At 37.7% G+C, this 18,246-nt stretch overlaps 1 protein-coding gene across 1 annotated transcript in view; it reads left to right on the forward strand.

Annotated features, from left to right (window-relative positions):
• The window catches only part of LOC126191540 (protein madd-4-like), a 502,815-nt gene that overhangs the window by 274,137 nt on the left and 210,432 nt on the right, over positions 1-18,246 (forward strand). Inside the window, exons 8-9 of the mRNA XM_049932445.1 lie at positions 1,543-1,696; positions 4,058-4,166. Coding sequence (XP_049788402.1) covers positions 1,543-1,696; positions 4,058-4,166 — 263 coding nt within the window. The remainder of the gene's footprint in view (positions 1-1,542; positions 1,697-4,057; positions 4,167-18,246) is intronic.

Genomic DNA, 18,246 nt, shown 5'->3' on the forward strand with positions numbered 1-18,246 from the left:
AAAGCAAAACAAAAAGTTTGTTATTATTCATTTGTTGATTTCACCAGTTAAAAGCAAAATATGACCTTCCAGCCTAGTTTATGCTGCTGGCTACACTTCAGAGCTCAATTTATTCTACAAAGAGAGTTAGTGGTTATGATGTTTTCATCATCTTTCTCAGCTCCCAACCAAACTATCACTGTGCAACCTAATCTAGACATTGAGCTATGCTACTGACCGGTCACCCATGAAACCTACCTCTCTCTCTCTCTCTCTCTCTCTCTCTCTCTCTCTCTCTCTCTCTCTCTTATGTCTTCAAAATAAAATTTTTAGTTACTGTGGTTGTCATTTCAGCTGCAGGATTTGCTACACTTTCTATCTCTGTGTCTGTTTCTTTGTACAATGGTATGACTGGATAACAGAGGAACAGTTGTTTCTTGATCATGCTTTCAACTGATTCTTTGCACTCACTCAAAAATCCAAATTCACTTGATTGATCTAATTCACTATTTATTCTATTTCACGTAAGTTCATCACTTTTCCCTGAAATTCTACACAATTCTATCTTCTGCTTCTAATTCTTAATACACAATGGGATATCCTAGATATTTGTTTATCTGTCTCCCAAACTGTTGGACCTGTGATGAAGTTTAGTTAACTGTTATGAGAGAAACATAATACAAATAAAAGTAACAAGAGATTTTCATCATGAATTGTTTAAATGGATTGGGCTTACAATGTATCAGAGTGACTGAAATGTTTTGACTGTTTGCAAAATTATTAAACTCCCATCAGTAGAGGCAATGAAGGGAAAAGTATGTAAGGAGTGAAGCTGACGTTTCTGGATATGTGTAGTAAAATAAAATAAGCATAGGCCATAAAATGAGAAATATAAACTTACAAAAGAATGTAAAAAGTAACCAGTGCCAGTAAGTAAGAAAATGCGAAGTACTAGAGAAGCAGAATGCAAAATGTGGAGAATACACAGGAAGCTGAAAAATATCTTACTTAATTTGAAAGAGGAAATGATAGATAATTTGACACAGAAGTTGGAACCATGAAGACTTTTCATCAACAACGATAGAGTAAGGTATTAATCTAAATTAGAAAATGATGAAGATAAAGTAGTATGTGCCAGTGAAACAATTGAAAACTCTGTTCAGCACTATTTTCTGTTGATTACGATAGACACCTTTGATAAATTCTGTGACATGTAAATGCTGGACAAATTAACATTTGTTTTTTAATTGTTATGTTCTAATTCTTCACATTTTTTTGCTAAAATTTAGTTTTCCTTGGAGTTGATACTAATAATAATAATAATAATAATAATGATACTGACATCAACAAATCCACAACTGACAAAAGTTGTGTCATACTTTCAGCCAACAGTCTCATTTTATTGACAGTTATTATGCTATTATGCTCTAATTTGACTTCATTGCACTTATTATTTATATCTAGTTACAAGGAGTTATATCTAGTTTATTGACTTTTTGAAATTAAAGATATTTACCCATAACATACCTTATTTGTACCTAACATTAATCAATCATGTTTTAGTGCTCTCTAACATGTGGTGTGGGTGTTCAGACCAGAGCTGTGTGGTGTGCTGAAGGTACTGAGCCAAGTGCCCTTTGTGACCCTACAGCACGTCCACCTCCCAAACAGACATGTCTAACGGGAGTCATTTGCCCTGGACCAGAGTACCAGACAGGTTAGTGCTTACCAAACACATCATTTTTCAATTATTGTTGCCCCATTTTATCATTGCGGTGATTACTGCAGGTAAATAATGTTTGTGTATTTGACAATAACTACTTTGAAACTGAAAATGGGTAAGACAACAGGATAAGTATAGTGATATGAATGAAAATATGTAAACTAAATAATTGAAGGCATAAAAGTAACAACCCACTATGTAGTTATGGCATTGAGTGGTGGGCAGGTATGTAAACAAGATGAAAATGTTGCTACACCTTCAAACACTGTCTTTCTTCAGAAGTAAAATGTTACAAAACAGGCACACAAATATGAACTGATGACATCGTCCTCTCCCATGCATGACTGCAGCCTCACCGAGCCCCCACTAGTGGGAAGCAACTGGAGACAATAGAAGTATACTGAAAGCAATTGTAAAATCTTGGCTCAATGTCACATTTAATTTGTATCTGAGTTTTCTCTCCTCTGGTCAAGACCTTAATGAAGAGCCTTTAAGCTTGGAATTTCTTGCAGTATATTTATAAAAAGAAACTGTCCTCTAATTTGTGACTGTACCAGTAATTCTTTCTGCAACTAAGTGAAGCTCATTGTACTGAGTAGTGTGTTACACAGAGTCTTCATATTGCTCATAACAACTCATATATATAACTGACAAGTCTTTCTGATGTTTTGAAATTCACTGTGGATAGAAAAACAATCTTCCACTACCAGTTAACGCACAGTAAATTTTCTAAAAAAATTATTTAGGTGTTTCATCCTTTGTCATTTGTGCATAGCTAATAGTCATTCAAATGCCTACAATTGTTAGTTTTCCAAATATGCATCAGCTCTAGCTGCCATAAGTCTGCCATATACTAAATGTCAGGCTTTGATCTGGTAGTCAGTTCTATATCGTATTTAATCCATACATATTTTAAAAGTGAATGTATCTGCGTATGTTCCATGTCTCCTCTTAAACCACTGGCTGGATTTCAAACAAACATGGTACACATATCATATACTATCTGGAAAGAACCACTATGGGGTAAGAAACATCTGTCTCTCAAAGAGAGGTGTGGTGGTGAAAAAGAGGTATAGCCCACAATGCAGAAATGGCTACTAGATTTATCCAGTATTTGAGAATGACAACACTTAACGACTTCCAGCAGACTTTGCACATAACTTAAAACTTTTGTAATACATTTTTTTCTCTGGCAGCCCCCAATAAATGACGAAAGGAAACGGTATTATCACTTAATGCAATTTCATTGTTCATGCAGTAAAACTGACACATCAGGCGTGACCTTTTAATTTATTACTTATCTACTAATAACTGTATTTGCAATACTTTTTGCAAACATTATTCAGATATAACACCGATTGTGCCTGCAGAAATATATCATTGTATGAAACATATTTCACAAGATATGACATCATAAACACTAGATGTGTTAAAAACCAGCTGCATCATGGATGACATTTTAATTTATTACTTCCTTATTACTAATGCTGTTAATAACACATTATGAGGGGAATGTCCACATAAAAAATAGGATGTACTTGTAAAATTATTTCATTGTACGGCACACATTCAGGAGATATGCTGTCATAAACATTGAGCTGTGTAAAATTAAACTGGAGGGCAAAATTCGCTAGACATACTGGTGAAATATGTGAACAGATACCTGTGAAATTGTTAAATATATGTGATGTGTGTATGAAGGCAATGCTGCTGTAAAAAAACTCTTAAATGCCTAAATCTGTTTCAACCAATCTTGGTACATATGCTATGTGCTGTCTGGAAAGAAATAGTGTGGGGGTAAGAACTGGCAACCTCATATTGGGGTGAAGATGATAACATGGAGAGAGAAAGGAGTAGGAAGATGGACAGAGAGATGGATAGGAGGAAATGTACAGATAAAGGGATGAGGGAATTGTCAGATGGGGGGGGGGGGGAGGAGATGGACAGAGAAACAGAGAAAGGGGTAGGAGGAGAGGGACAGAGAGAGGGATAGGAGGAGAGAGACAGAGAGAGGGAAGAAGAGGAGACAGGCAGAGGAGGGGGGAGGGTTGGAAGCATTGGACAGAGGGGGGGAGAAGGATATGGACAGAGAGAGGTGAAAGGTGGAAATGGAATAATAGAACTGGAATTAATACATACCAGGCAACACTAAGTACTCAGCTAGTAACTCAATGTTTAATTATTAAATGAGAGAATATTTCCTGGTCTTGGCCTTTACACCAGTTCTTCACTTATAAGCAGCTGTTATTTTACTGCTAGTCAGACAGATTTATTGTTTTGACATTTTGTGTTCACTTTATGAACTGATGTAGTGAACTCTTTATGTTCCATTTACATAATGCTCTGACATTCCAGGAAAAGAAGAAGATAAAATGCCTGGAGGAGATAACAGGCACTCATTGATACAGACTTATGGTCCTTCAAGAGTACCTTCAGAAAATGAAGAAAATGCAAAGCAGCCTTCGTAAGTATGTTGCTTTTAAATGCCATGGTAGCTAATAGTGATAATTAATGTTATCTTAAATTTTAAGAAAAGTTTGTGATGAAAATGTGGTAGTTTCTGCAGAGTTATTAATATCAGATAATAAATCTTAAGTCACCCAAAAATAATGATTTGTGTAAATACAAACAGAGTTCTGTCATGCTCACAGGTAAGTTCTAGAAAATGAGGTAGACATTTATATTTACTACTACCACTATTATTAAAATAACAAAAATTAACATATATCATGTTAACAAAGATAAAAGAAACGTCTGTCTCATGAACCCAGTCAAGTGAAAGTAGCTGTTATTGAGAATCTCTTGAAAAACTTATAGCCTCAAGAATGACAGACTGATATGTATATTATAATTTCAGAATTCTCATTGTTATAGATTTTCAGGAAGTCTCCAAGGGAGAACATCAGTTCCAGTTTAGAATTCCTTTATTGTCTCATATCTGATTTTTTGAAGCAGAACTGGGATTTTTCTTTCTCACTACATTTTTGAGAAATATTGCAAGTTGTATGTAAGAAACAGCAATAATAGCATAATACAAATAGTGAAACTAAATGTCATAACAATCCAACAGTGAAAAAGCAATTGTGGGTATATAAAAAGTCTGGAGCAGTAATTATATTACAGCCAGTGAAATATAAATTTGATTGGAAAAGTTAAATACATTTATAACTATCCAATTACTGAGATCTGATGAGAAAGTTAACTCTTACAGGCATGATATAACTGTAGCTTCCTGGCAGTTGTGTGCCAAACTGGGTCTTGAACATTGGACCTTTACACCAGCAAGTGCTTCATGAACTGAGCTATCCAAACATGATTCAAGACCTGTTGTGAGAACAGGTCATTTGCAAAGCTTGGATAGCTCAGTTGGTGAAGCACTGGCTGACAAAGGTTGCAGCATCAAGTTGCAGTCCAGCACACATCTTTAATCTTCCGGGAAGTTTCAGATCAGCACACACTCAGCTACAGAGTGAAAATTCACAAGAAGCAGTCCCCTAGGCAGTGGCTAAGCCACATCCCTACAGTATCATTTCTGTCAGGATTGCAGTCCTGGTAGAAATGCAGAAGAACTTGTGTGAAGTTTGGAAGGTAGAAGATGAGGTATAGCAGAAGTAAAGCTACGAGATCAAGTTGTGAGTTGTGCTTGGATAGCTCAGTTTATGGAACAGTAGCCAACAAAAACAAAGATCCCAGGTTTGACAGCTGGTCTGACACTCAGTTTTAATCTGCCAGGAAGTTTGAAATCACTGCACACTCCACTACAGAGTGAAAATCTGCCACATTCTTGTGTTTAGAGAAACAAATGACTTCAGTTAATGTAGCCTATTTCTTCTTCATGACAAACCTAATTTTTATGTAATACTTGTTTTAAGGGAAAACACATTATTTACTGATTTACTGTAAGCTTGAAATATATTTGTATTTTATGTGACTCCAAAGTGACATAAGAGTGTTGTTCAGTTGAAAATTACTAATTTTGGGGTTCACTTCTCAGGGATTTTTCAATCATTTATAAAGAACTTTGTTCAGGGCAAAACTTACTTGGTCTGGTCATCAGTGTAACTTGAGGTATAATGAAGTCAGTTTGGCATTTCCTCAAGAGAATAATTGTGCACTACATTGAAATAGCTTTGCAAAATTTGAGACAGGAGAAGACATCTGAAACAATATCTGGTAGCATTTGTTTCCCATATGAGTTTCAAGGATTAAACACCAATTATAAGATGTCCTGAGTTCTGCTGAAGTTATCTGTTATTTGAATTAAAGTTTTTAATCCCTACTGTTGGCTGATTTTAACCACATGATCATTGTATGATTATATGTTTGCTAATGAAAGAGCATATGCAGTAATAAATAAAAAATAAAATGGTGGAATCAAACAGTGGAAACTGCAGGTAGGAATATCAACAATGTAGGAAAACATAGATTGCTGCTTACCATAAAGAAGACACACTAAGTTGCGGACAGGCTCAAGTTAGACACTTACATTAGAGCTTTCAGCCACAGCCTTCATCAGCAAAAGAGAAACACACACCATTCATACAAACAAGCAAGCACACCTCATGCATCCATGATCACCACCTCCAGCATCTCAGGCCAGAATGCAACAATCATGTGGGATGCAAGCAGGAATATGGACAGGGCAGGGAAAGGAAGGGATAGTAGCATATGGATGTGGAGAGAGATGAACAATATCTGGTGGAGTGTGCAGTGACTAGAATGTCCATTATAATTATCCGGGCTCTTACGCCGTGGTCGGTTGATGAATTCTGTGGTGATTCCCAACGTTTCGTCTCCGACTGCGGGAGACATCTCCAAGGGGGTCCGTAGCTCGATGGAAGGTCCAACACACACACACTGGCTCGCTACTGACTGCCAGTGTGTGTGTTGGACCTTCCATCGAGCTACGGACCCCCTTGAAGATGTCTCCCGCAGTCAGAGACGAAACGTTGGGAATCACCACAGAATTCATCAACCGACCACGACATAACAGCCCGGATAATTATAATGGACATGATATTTCCGGCCATGAAAGTCTACATTTTAGTGACTAGAATGCCAACAGGCACAGCATCAGGAGGTTGTGGGGCAGGGAGGTGGGGGGGAAAGGAGCGAAAAGGAGGGGAGCAGGGAAAGATGGGTGAGTTTGTTGGCTGAGGGTGGTAAACAAAGAGGGTGGGAGATGAGAGTGAGGAGTAGATGGGAGGACAGAGGGGGTGGAAACTGTTGGGTGGAGGGTGTGGGGACAGTATATTACTGTAGGTTGAGGCCAGGATAATTACGGGAGTGGAGAATGTGTTGTAAGGATTACTCCTATCTGCTCAGTTCAGTAAAGCTGATGGTGAAGGGGAGGATCCAGATGGCTTGGGCACTGAAGCAATCATTGAAATCAAGCATGTTATGTTCAGCTGCATGTTGCGCCACAGGGTGCTCTTCGCCACAGTATGGTTGGGGCCATTCATCCCTGTTGACAGCTGGTTGGTACCATACCAATATAAAAAGCTGTGCAATAATTGCAGCAGAGCTGGTAAATCACATGGCTGCTTTCACAGTTGGCCTGGCCCCTGATAGTGTAGGATGAACCTGTGACAAGACTGGAATAGGAAGTGCTGGGTGGGTGGATCAAGCAGTTCTTGCAGCTGTGTCTTCCACAGGGATATGATCCTTGTGACAAGGGTTTGGGATTTGGAGTGGCATAGAAATTGAATAGCATGTTGTGGGGGTTGGGTGGCTGAAGGAGCACCACTTTAGGAGGGGTTGAAGTATCTAAGGTAGTATGTACCTCATTCCAGGGCATAATGATTGGTAATAAAAGCCTGACAAAGCATATGGTTCAATTGTTCCAGTCCAGGGTGGTACCAGATGATGAAGGGGACACTCCTGTGTGGCTGCTTCTTGGGGGTTGTGGGAGGATTTAGGGGTGTGAGGGGAAATGGTGTGGGAGATCTGTTTGCAGACCAGGTCTGGGAGCTAGTGCCTGTCTGTGAAGGCCATGGTGAGACCCTGAGCATACGGAGCAAGTGAGTTATTGTCACTGCCTACATGGCATCCCTAGGTGGCCATGCTGTATGGGAGTGATTTTTTAGTGTTAAAGGAATGACAGCTCTCAAAATTCAGGTACACGTGTCCATGAGGTGTGCTTGCTTGTGTATGTGAATGACGTGTGTTTCTCTTTTGCTGATGAAGGCTGTGGCCAAAATCTCTATGTAGGTGTTGTGATTGTGCCTGTTTGCTGCATAACATGTCTTCTTTATGTAAGTAGCAATCTATCTTTTACTACATCGTAAATAAAATGGTGAGGCATGTTCAAATGAATTTTCAAACCAGTGGTCATAGTTTGCATTCCAAAACATAACAGGTTAGTCTACTCACTTCTATCGCCAAATTAAATATTCCATTTGGCTATTCAAGGGTGTAGAGTAATCTGTCACACTTTATAATTCAGTCTATAGTCGGTTCAGTGAATTAGAATGAATTTGGTCAACTGTTGGAGATTGTCTTTTACTATTTATTATTTTTTTATTTATGACTGTGTATGTGGTCTGCTATTGGAATATACTGGGTGTACCTCCCAAGAGTTGTCGGGTGCATTTTCACTGTTGTTTTGGCAGGTATTTTTATTTTCTACATTGTGCATCTGGATCCAGTCCCAACAAATACTGCTCACTACGTCTTTCATGTGACACCCATTGTCATTGGAAAGCATCTGTTTGTTTCCCGTTACAAACAAAATTATTTTTAAAGCAGAATTTTGCATTCTCAACCTAGTGGTCTCAAATTAATCTAGTGTGAAGTTTGTTTTATTGACCAGGGACGGTACTATAGCAGTGACATCACTGCCCTGGCCCATATTGACTGCTACCGTCATGCAGCAGCACTCCTCAGTCATGCTGGAGTTCTGGTTATCCTTTGTATGTTAATAACTTACCGGTAAAATGAATATCACACTAGACTAATTTGGATGGACAGTTAAAATTCCACTTAAAAATTTTTATTTGTGATGGGAAACAAACCAAAACTTTCCATCGACACTAGGTGTTGCATGAAAGAAATTATGAGCAATATTTATCTGGAGTGACTACAGCTATACACTACAAAAACAAAATTGCAAATATTTGCCGAAACACCAGAGAAAATGCACCTGACAACTCTTAGCAAGACACCCAGTACATGATGGCAGTTGATGATGACCATGTGGTCAGTGACCAGTAATCATGAAGGAAACATTTTATTCAAATAACAGACCGTCTTAGTGGAATCATGATGTCTTATCAAAAATTCCTGGAACCTGCAGTCAAATTCAATCTCTGCTCAAAATTTGAAAGAAATTATGTACAAGTATTGTTTAAATTTCTTCATCTATGTATCATCCCACTACACTGTAGATATTAGGAGCAACATTAATAGTGCAGAACAGTGCTCTAAAATTTGCATTTGGTGGAGTGCAGATTATTTGTGAAAAATATTTTCAAAGCTAAGATACCTTGTGATTACCAGTCAGGATTAAAATAATCTATACACACTGACGAAAGAAGTCTCCTCTTGCTGAGAAAAGAGAAGAATAAAATCAACCTGACAGTGTCCCAGTTTCTTGGAGGGTCTTCATAAATTTATATACATATTTGATAAGATCCAGTACATAAGGCATTACATGTTGACAAATGTACTGCAAAATAATATATCTATCTACATATATCATAGATGGAAATTTTACTTAGTGGTAAACTTTAACCCAGTTATTGAAGGCTTTCTGAAACTCAAAGGATGTAACTGTTTACTAGTGTGTCTTCATCTTAAGCACTGTAAACCTGCGTGTGAAGAAAATGATACATATTTTGCAATATGAGTAGTCTTCTTAAATCTGTGATTGAAGGGTAATCTAGATAGTAAATAGTAGATTTATAAAGGTATGTGGTGAATAATAATTACTGCCATGGTTATAAGCTTAACTCAAGTGCTAACTAAACTTTATAACTACATTTTTATTAAAATATTTGACTGAACGTTTTCAAAATGAAATCCACTTAAATGTACTATCAGACTTCATGCAATTGTTTCATGTCTACCCATTATTGGAAATAATTTTTTAAGTTGTCTAAATTGATGTTGTTTACTGCCTTCAGAAACTTTATTTTGATCTTTAATAAGCCTAAAAAATGCTTCAGTTTAAGATTCTTTTCATTTTAGGAAACAGATATCACATGAATAAGGTTGACAAGAAACAATTCTCGTTTTGGGCAAAGTGCCTGACATTCATTGTAATGTGCTCAGGAGAATTTTGATGAAGTAGTGCCATAGTGTCTTAGATAATCATTTAGCACATGAAGGAATTTTTGTTCGCTTACTGTGTCATGATTAGAAACAGTCACATAAAAAAAACAAGGATTATATTCATGTTAGATCTCATCTGCTATGCCTTATTCAGTTTGTTGATGAAGCTCCCTTCCTTTGGCTTCATTGTTGTTACCAGTACCATTAACACATGGTAACGTCTTCCGTAATTTCTGACTTCTATGTTCTGTTGGTGTCATACATCCAAACAGCTGGTTCTCTATTTCACACATGAAGAATGAATTTTACTCTGACCTATTACACCTTCAAAATTTCTATTAAAATCCATTGGCATAAACTCTTGGAAATTTCAGACATTGCCTCCAGTTCACCAGTTGCTATGCAATGGCCATGCTCAAATGCACCATATGTTATAAGAAGCTGTTTTATCTGTTCTGGAAATTGAATGAGGTGCCAGATGTAGATTCTATTTGATTGTGTAAAATTTTTTTAGTGTTAAAATCACTCATAAAAAGTTTGCCTGCTGGAAAGCTTTATCCATGTAAATTGTTGAAGACATTGTGACTTGTTGCTACAGATTTCTCTAACAAGGAGCACCATTTGATGATGGCATATTGCTCATTGAGGTCGTAATTGGAAAGCTATTGAACATTTCAGTTTAAGATAAAAAACCACAGCCAAAAAAATCACACTGAATTCAGTCTTTCAGACATATTGTTCTGTTAATCCCATAATGGGATAAGTTCTGCACTGACAATTAGAAGCATCCAGTGCAGGACAGTGCTATACAATATACCGATAATGAAAAATGACTAATATTAATTACTTATTTTGTTAATTATAGGAATTACTTCTAGATTACTTTACACATATGCGAAAAGAATAGCAGCTGCGTTGGAAAAAGCCACTGCTCCTTGCCCCACACTATTCAGTGCTGGTTTTATCTAATACCTGAAATAAATGGTTTAGGTATCTTTACACAGAATGCTATTAGCTGTCTATGTATTGACAAAGTCAGTTTATTTAAAATTAACATTAGAGTTAAGTGGAATTTCCACCCATGAGTCCAAATATTCTGATAAATTAGAGAAAGAATGACTAATAAATGACTCTGTAATATAATTGGATAGACAAAAAATCTACTCACCAAGTGGTGGCTGGAGAAAACACATGAGATAAAATGAAATGAGCAAGCTTTAGGGGCCAATGATTCCTTCTTAGAAGCGTTGAAGGTGATGGAAGAGGGATGAAAGAAAAGAACTGCAAGGTTTGAGAAATGGGGAGAATCATGGAAAGGTCATCCAGAATCCTGTGTCAAGGGAGACTTACAGGATAGTATGAGAAGGAAAGACTGAATGTTGGGGACTGAACTGGATGAGATTTGAAATCCCAAATCTTGTCCATTGCAGTCCACAACAATCAGTCTTTCGTTCTCACTCTGTCTGGTAAGTCTCCCCTGATCTGGGGTTCTGGGTGACTTTTGAATCATTCTTCCCATTTCCTAAACCTCACTAGTCTTTTTTCTTCATTCCACTTCCTTTCCCTTCAAATCTTCTGCTAGAAGGGGGAGCCACTGGTTCCAAAAGCCCTCAAAATTTGCTAACTTTTATGTGTTTTCTCTGGTTGCCACTTGGCGAGTCGATTTTTTGTCCATCCAATTGTATTTTAAAAAGTTGATTATTTTCATTGATACAATAAAGGACTCTGTCATTTTGCCTTTGAATATCTGGGGATTCCTGATTTCCTGCCAGAAGTCTACCACCAACTTGGCACAAGAAAATAATGTTTCATTCTGAACTTAAATAGGGACACATTGCTGATATAGATGTTATTTGTACTTCTGCTAATGTGGTTGTTAACTGTATAGGTTATACTATGTTCACCTTTGTTATTAACCACAAATGCCATTACAGAGTGGATGTATTTGCATGCAAGCTGAAAGACATTTCTCATTTATAGGTGAAACTGGGGTGGGGAGTGGGAAGGTTCAGAAGGTGTCCCCAAATGGAAGGCTTTGAGTCCCCATATGGTTGTTACAGCGTTAAACAGGTTTAGAGAGACAGAGAAAAAAAATGACAATTTTATTAAGACTGATACCAAACAAATACTATTAAAACAGTTGCTATGATTTTAATTAATTACCATCAAATTGATATCAGTGCTTCAACAAACAAACAACACTGACTGAATAGTCAGCTGCAGGGGTAAGTTCACAGAGAAGTTAGCTGAATGTCTCAGAATGAGCTGCTATTAATTACCAAAACACCTGTCATTATGCTGAAACTAAGAACAGTCATTTTTAATTACTTTTATGAAAGGAACATAATAATGTTTAAAGGGAGGCAGGTAAGACAATAGACTCTAATAATCAGTTTTACCAAATTGAGATAGGTGATCACTTAGTGCACAGTTACAGTCAGCTAAATGATGCACTGCAGTTTAGGACAATTTCTCATATATGGCTACCATTAGTTGTAGACACCACCTTCTCATTACATTGAAATTAGAATTTCAGATTTTTGTAGGCAGCAAACAATGATATTAAAGGAAGACAAGCAAGACAGGTCCATTCAGTAAACAACTGTACCAAATTATCTGATTAACCAACCAGATACAGGTTTCTCTTTTTTTTTAAATCTGTAATCACTTAATGCAATGAACAACCTCAGCAAAATTACATGTAGACAGCTGCCATTACTTATAAAACATCTTTTCATATGTTGAAATGAAGTACAGATTTTTTCATAAGTAACAAACAACTATTTTTAAAACGGGGGGGGGCAGGCAAGGTAGCAGTCTTCAATAAATGGTTATAGCAAAGAGTGTTGCTACAGTGGGATTGCTCATGCTTGAAGGTAACACAAAACCCCTCAGAAGGTGAAAGATGAGGAGGAGAGGCAAGAGACAAAGGGAGTTCATTTAGCTTGGGCAGGACAGGACTGTTCCTCTGCTCCTTAAGACGTAAAAGGACTGTGCCACCTCTGCTAGTGTTGAACTGGTCTAAAATACCTCCAAGTAGTCATCAGCTCCTAACCATGCTAGAATGCCCACTATTGGAAACTACTTGGTGAGACAGAAGACAGTAACTGCTTGTGAACCAGGCGCTCCCCCATCATCAGGCTTGAAACATTGGGACCCGCACTATCAAAAGCCTGGAGGTGCTCACTGTTCCAACACAAACTCCAGTTCCTCACTGACCTCACTGATGAAGAAACCTTGCCATATTGTGCTTTTATCATTATCAAGGGTGCCACTCATGAGGTCCAAAGTTAAGAGGCAAAGACGACCCTAGGGGTGGAAATCAATTTGGTATTGAGCCCACGTGGCTCATATACAGTGCTCGTCCTTGCATCACAGTACAACGGTTAGTGGTGATACCTTGTGTAAGAAACACAGCCTGTGTTACAAAACACAGCCTTGTGAAATTCCTTCACCACAAAAGACAAAGTACATGTTCCAGAATTTGAAACAAGAACAGCTGCGAACATGAGCGACATAGAAATAGATATCCTCAGAGTAGTGAAGCAACTTAAATCACTTAATAAAAGCTAGTTTTCTGGTCCAGATTGTATACCAATTAGGTTCCTTTCAGAGTATACTGGTACAGTAGTTCCATACTTAACAATCATATGCAACCATTTGCTTACCAAAAGATCTGTACTCAAAGATTGAATAGTTACACAGGTCACACCAGTATTCGAGAAAGGTAGAAGGAGTAATCCACTAAATTACAGGCCCATATCATTAATGTTGATATGCAGCATGATTTGGGAACATATATTGTGTTCAGACATTATGTGTTACCTCAAAGAGAACAGTCTATTGGCACACTGTCAACACAGATTTAGAAAATATCATTCTTGTGAAACGTGACTAGCTCTTTACTCACATGCCATGTTGAATGCTATTGACAAGGGATTTCAAATTGATTCCGTATTTGTAGATTTCCAGGAGGCTTTTGACACTGTTCCATAGAAGCAATTTGTAGTGAAATTGGGTGTTTATGGAATATCGTCTGAGTTATGTGACTGGATTCATGATTTCCTTTCATAGAGGTTACAGTTTATAGTAATTGATGGAAAGTCATCACGTAAAACAGAAGTGATTTCTGGCATTCCACAAGGTAGTATTATAGACCCTTTGCTGTTCCTTATCTATATAAACAATTTAGGAGACAATTTAATCAGCTGTCTTATGTTGTTTGCACATGATGCTGTCATTTATCAATTAGTAAAGTCATCAGAAGATCAAAAGAATTACAAGATATCTGTATGGTGCAAAATTTGCGAATTGACCTTAAGTAACGAAAAATGTTAGGCTGTCCACATGAGTGCTAAAAGAAATCTATTAAACTTTGATTACACAACAAATCAGATAAATCTGAAGGATGTAGATTTAACTAAATACCTAGGAATTACAATTCTGAACAACTTATATTGAAAGGAACACATAGAAAATGTTGTGGGGAAGGCTAACCAAAGACTGCGTTATGTTGGCAGGAGACTTAGAAAACGTAACAGATCTACTAAAGAGACTGCCTACACTACACTTATCCGTCCTCTTTTAGAATACTACTGTCTAGTGTGGAATCCTTACCAGATAGTACTGACAGAGTGCATCAAGAAAGTTCATAGAAGGGCAGCATGTTTTTTATTATTGCAACATAGGGGAAAGATGTCACTAAAATGATACAGGATTTGAGGTGGACATCATTAAAACAAAGGTGTTTTTCGTTGCAGCGGAATCTTCTCACGAAAGTTCACTAACCAACTTTCTCCTCTGATTGTGAAAATATTTTGTTGGCGGTGACCTACAAAGGGAGGAACAATCATCATAATAAATTATGGAAATGAGAGCTTGTACAGAAAGACATAGATGTTCATTTTTTTCCACGTAGTGTACAAGATTGGAATAATAGAGAATTACAGTGAAGGTGGTTCGATGAACCATCTGCCAGGCACTTTAAGTGTGATTTGCAGAGTATCCATGTAGATGTAGATGTAGAAAAGGTGAAATGTAAGCACCATAAACCATGGGAAAAATAATGTTTATTATTGTGGGGAATTCCTATGGATTTATTTCACTATCATCATCCTTCTTGTGTTGAGCTTCATTCTCTAATGGTAAATTGTGTACCTGGACACCAAAATGTTGTGAGAGCACAGTGTTGTCGATTGACCTTTAATCTAGCCCACAACTCTCAATGATGTGAAAATTCAACAGCATTAAGCCACACAGAATTATTATTCCTCCTTGTTTGTCCACATAATATAACTAGCTTGAATTTAAGGAACAGCATACTTTGTAAAGATTAACAATAAAATTAAGGTAGGTGAGGGGTTATTCATTTCAATTTGTGCAATTCAGGCATAACAGAGGAGTGCATAGAGTACTTGTTGGAATTATTTGACTTAATTCACTTTTCCGCTCTGGCTGTAGTTCATTCACTACCTTATGCAGACAGACCAGACCTGTTGCCAATAAAAATGAGAACAAGTGGGAAAGAAACCTAAAATATTTGATCTGAATCATAAGCTTCCACAATTGTAAGTACATTACAGGAGTAGATATGCGGTGGCTGAGTAAATCCCTGCAATTTAAGACAGATGTTTCCGACACAAGCTGTCATCTGATAGATGCCAGCATCTGAGGCATAGTTATTTTGCTTTTACCTGCTATTTCAGTTAAATTTTATTGTGTAGTTTTCACTGAAAAGAAAGAAAAACCTGCAGAATCATTCAGTGATTTGCTTTTTGCTTTTGAAGTAGAAAACATTTGACGCGATAGAAGTAAACTTGTATGCTGTTTAAGATGACATTTCAGCATCATTGATAACAGATATAAAAAATTTAAATGTGGTTGAACATATGTCTATGACAAGGATCATCTAGATATTTGACAGGTATGGGTATTGAAGAAATCACTGGAATATTCCATGACATGATTCTCATTGATCACGGAGTGAGTGTATGCAAAGCAGCAGAAGCTGTAAGTCACTTCTCTATTGGACTGGTGTGGCAACAGAAGTGGCAGAAGGAACCCAAAGTTTTAAATTTCATGTTTAAAAAAAATTATTCGTGTAGGAGTGTCATACAGACATGCCATTGTTTGACTGTCACACAAACTCCTGGATGGAGGATACAGAAATAGGTATCCCTGGCACTGAGAAACAACTGAAAGAGATGAAAACAAATCAGTCACCTGTATGGATGAGTGTCTCTTCAGTTATGCAGGAAGTACTCTTCAGCATTGGCCTCTTACTTAGCTTCCATGTATCAGGAAACTTTCGCCTTGCACAAAGTCGCAAATGCTTGGAAGAAACACCAGTGACTCCCGCATATAAGAAGTGTAAAAGAACATACCAGCAAAATTACAGACCAGTATTCTTAATCTCAGTTTGCAGCAGATTTATTGAGCATACCAGTATTCTAAGTTCGAATGTAGTAATTTTCCACAAGACAGAGAAACTTCTGTCCATACATCAGCATAAATTTAGAAAGCATCTCTTGTGCAAAACTCAGCTTGCTCTTTTCTCTCATGGTATCGTGTGAATCATAGATGAAGAACAACAAGCATATTGCATATTCATAGCTTTCGGAAAATGTTTGACTGAGTGTCCCACTGCAGGTCCAAGTATATGGAATAGGTTTTCAGATATGTGAATGGCACAAAGATTTCTCTAATAATAGAATCTAGTATAAAAGAAATATATTCACAGTTGTGAATGTGGACAACCATCAGCCATACAATGAAAAGACATGAAAATTTGTTTAAAACTGGGACTCAAATTCAAAACTGGGACTCAAACCCAGATCTCCCACTTATTGTGAGCAGTCACCTTACCATTATGCTATTAGAGCATGCTCCATGTCCAGATGCAAACTTCCAAGTGCCTTCAACTACATGTCTATAACCTGCACTTGGTGATGAATAAATACGAGTCCCAGTTGAGCACAAATTTTCATTGTCATCACTATATTATACAGCTGACGGTTGTCCTTATTCACATCTGTGAATGCATTTCATGTATTTCATACATTTGTAATTATTTCAGTGCCTGTTCCTTCAGACATGCATACATATGTGAAGAAACATTGCATCATAATTCTGAACAACACAAGCACTGTAATATCATACTTATTCACAGAGAACCCAGTATGTCGTCCTGGATGGCGAGAGTTCATCAGAGACAAGGATATTGTCAGGAGTGCCCCAGGGAAGTATGTTAGGAATCTATATACCTAAAAGATCTGACCGATGAGGTAGCAGAAATTTGTGACTATTAACTGATGGTGCTGTAGTGTAAGAGAAAGTGTCATTGTGTGACCGATGAGTATACAGGATGACTTGGATAGAATTTCTATTTTGTGTGATGAATGGCAGCTTGCTGTAAACATATAATAAGATGAGTAGGGAAAATAATCCTGTAATATTCAATTACAGTATTAGTGATGTTCTGTTTGGCCCCATCACATTGATTAAATATCTAGGAATAATGTACAAAGAGTAGTGTCAGTAGTAGGGAAGGTGAATGGTGAACTCCACTTAATTGGGAGAATGTAGCTCCTCTGTTATAGAGGCTGCAGTAGTCTGCCTCTATGGTGGGTGCTGAAAATGGGTTGGCAAAGGTCAGGAGGTAAATTTTTCTCTATTTCTCTTTATAAGTGGTTGCTTGCTGTGTCCAAAGGCTATTATGAAGTTGAAGTACAAACACTTTATTAACTGCACAAAACCACAATGATGTTTGTCCCAAATCAAGTACTTAAAGATCGTTTGTGGCCACTGCATTCACAAACACAGAGTTTACTGCTGTGGCAACTTATCTGCTGGAAGCGCTAACCTGTATGGCTGTAAGGTGATATCTGTGAGGATCTGCACCACGTGGAATAGCGTAGGCACGACGAGGTGGAGCAGGGTTGAGTTTCCTGGCTTGTCTTGGCAATTTCATTGCACTGTGCAGAAACTTAGAATTGCAGCTCGAGCTGGAATTGGCCTGCTGGAGGCTATGCCTGGCTATATGTACCCAGCAGATGGAAGTACGTTTGTGTTCACATAACTGGTATGTGTGGACAGTGTTTGTTCTTTGATAGCAGCACTGCCAGTTTCCTGGTGTGTGCTGCTCTGAAGCATAGCTGGTGCCCCCTCGTGGAGCCTGTAAAACACGCTGTCTGTATACAGCATGGTGTTGGGACTCGATGCCCATCTTGTATGAATACACAATTGCTGGAGGAGAGACACTTGAGGGCAGTGGG

Source organism: Schistocerca cancellata, chromosome 6, assembly GCF_023864275.1.
Source record: "Schistocerca cancellata isolate TAMUIC-IGC-003103 chromosome 6, iqSchCanc2.1, whole genome shotgun sequence".
Taxonomy (NCBI): Eukaryota; Metazoa; Arthropoda; class Insecta; order Orthoptera; family Acrididae; genus Schistocerca; species Schistocerca cancellata.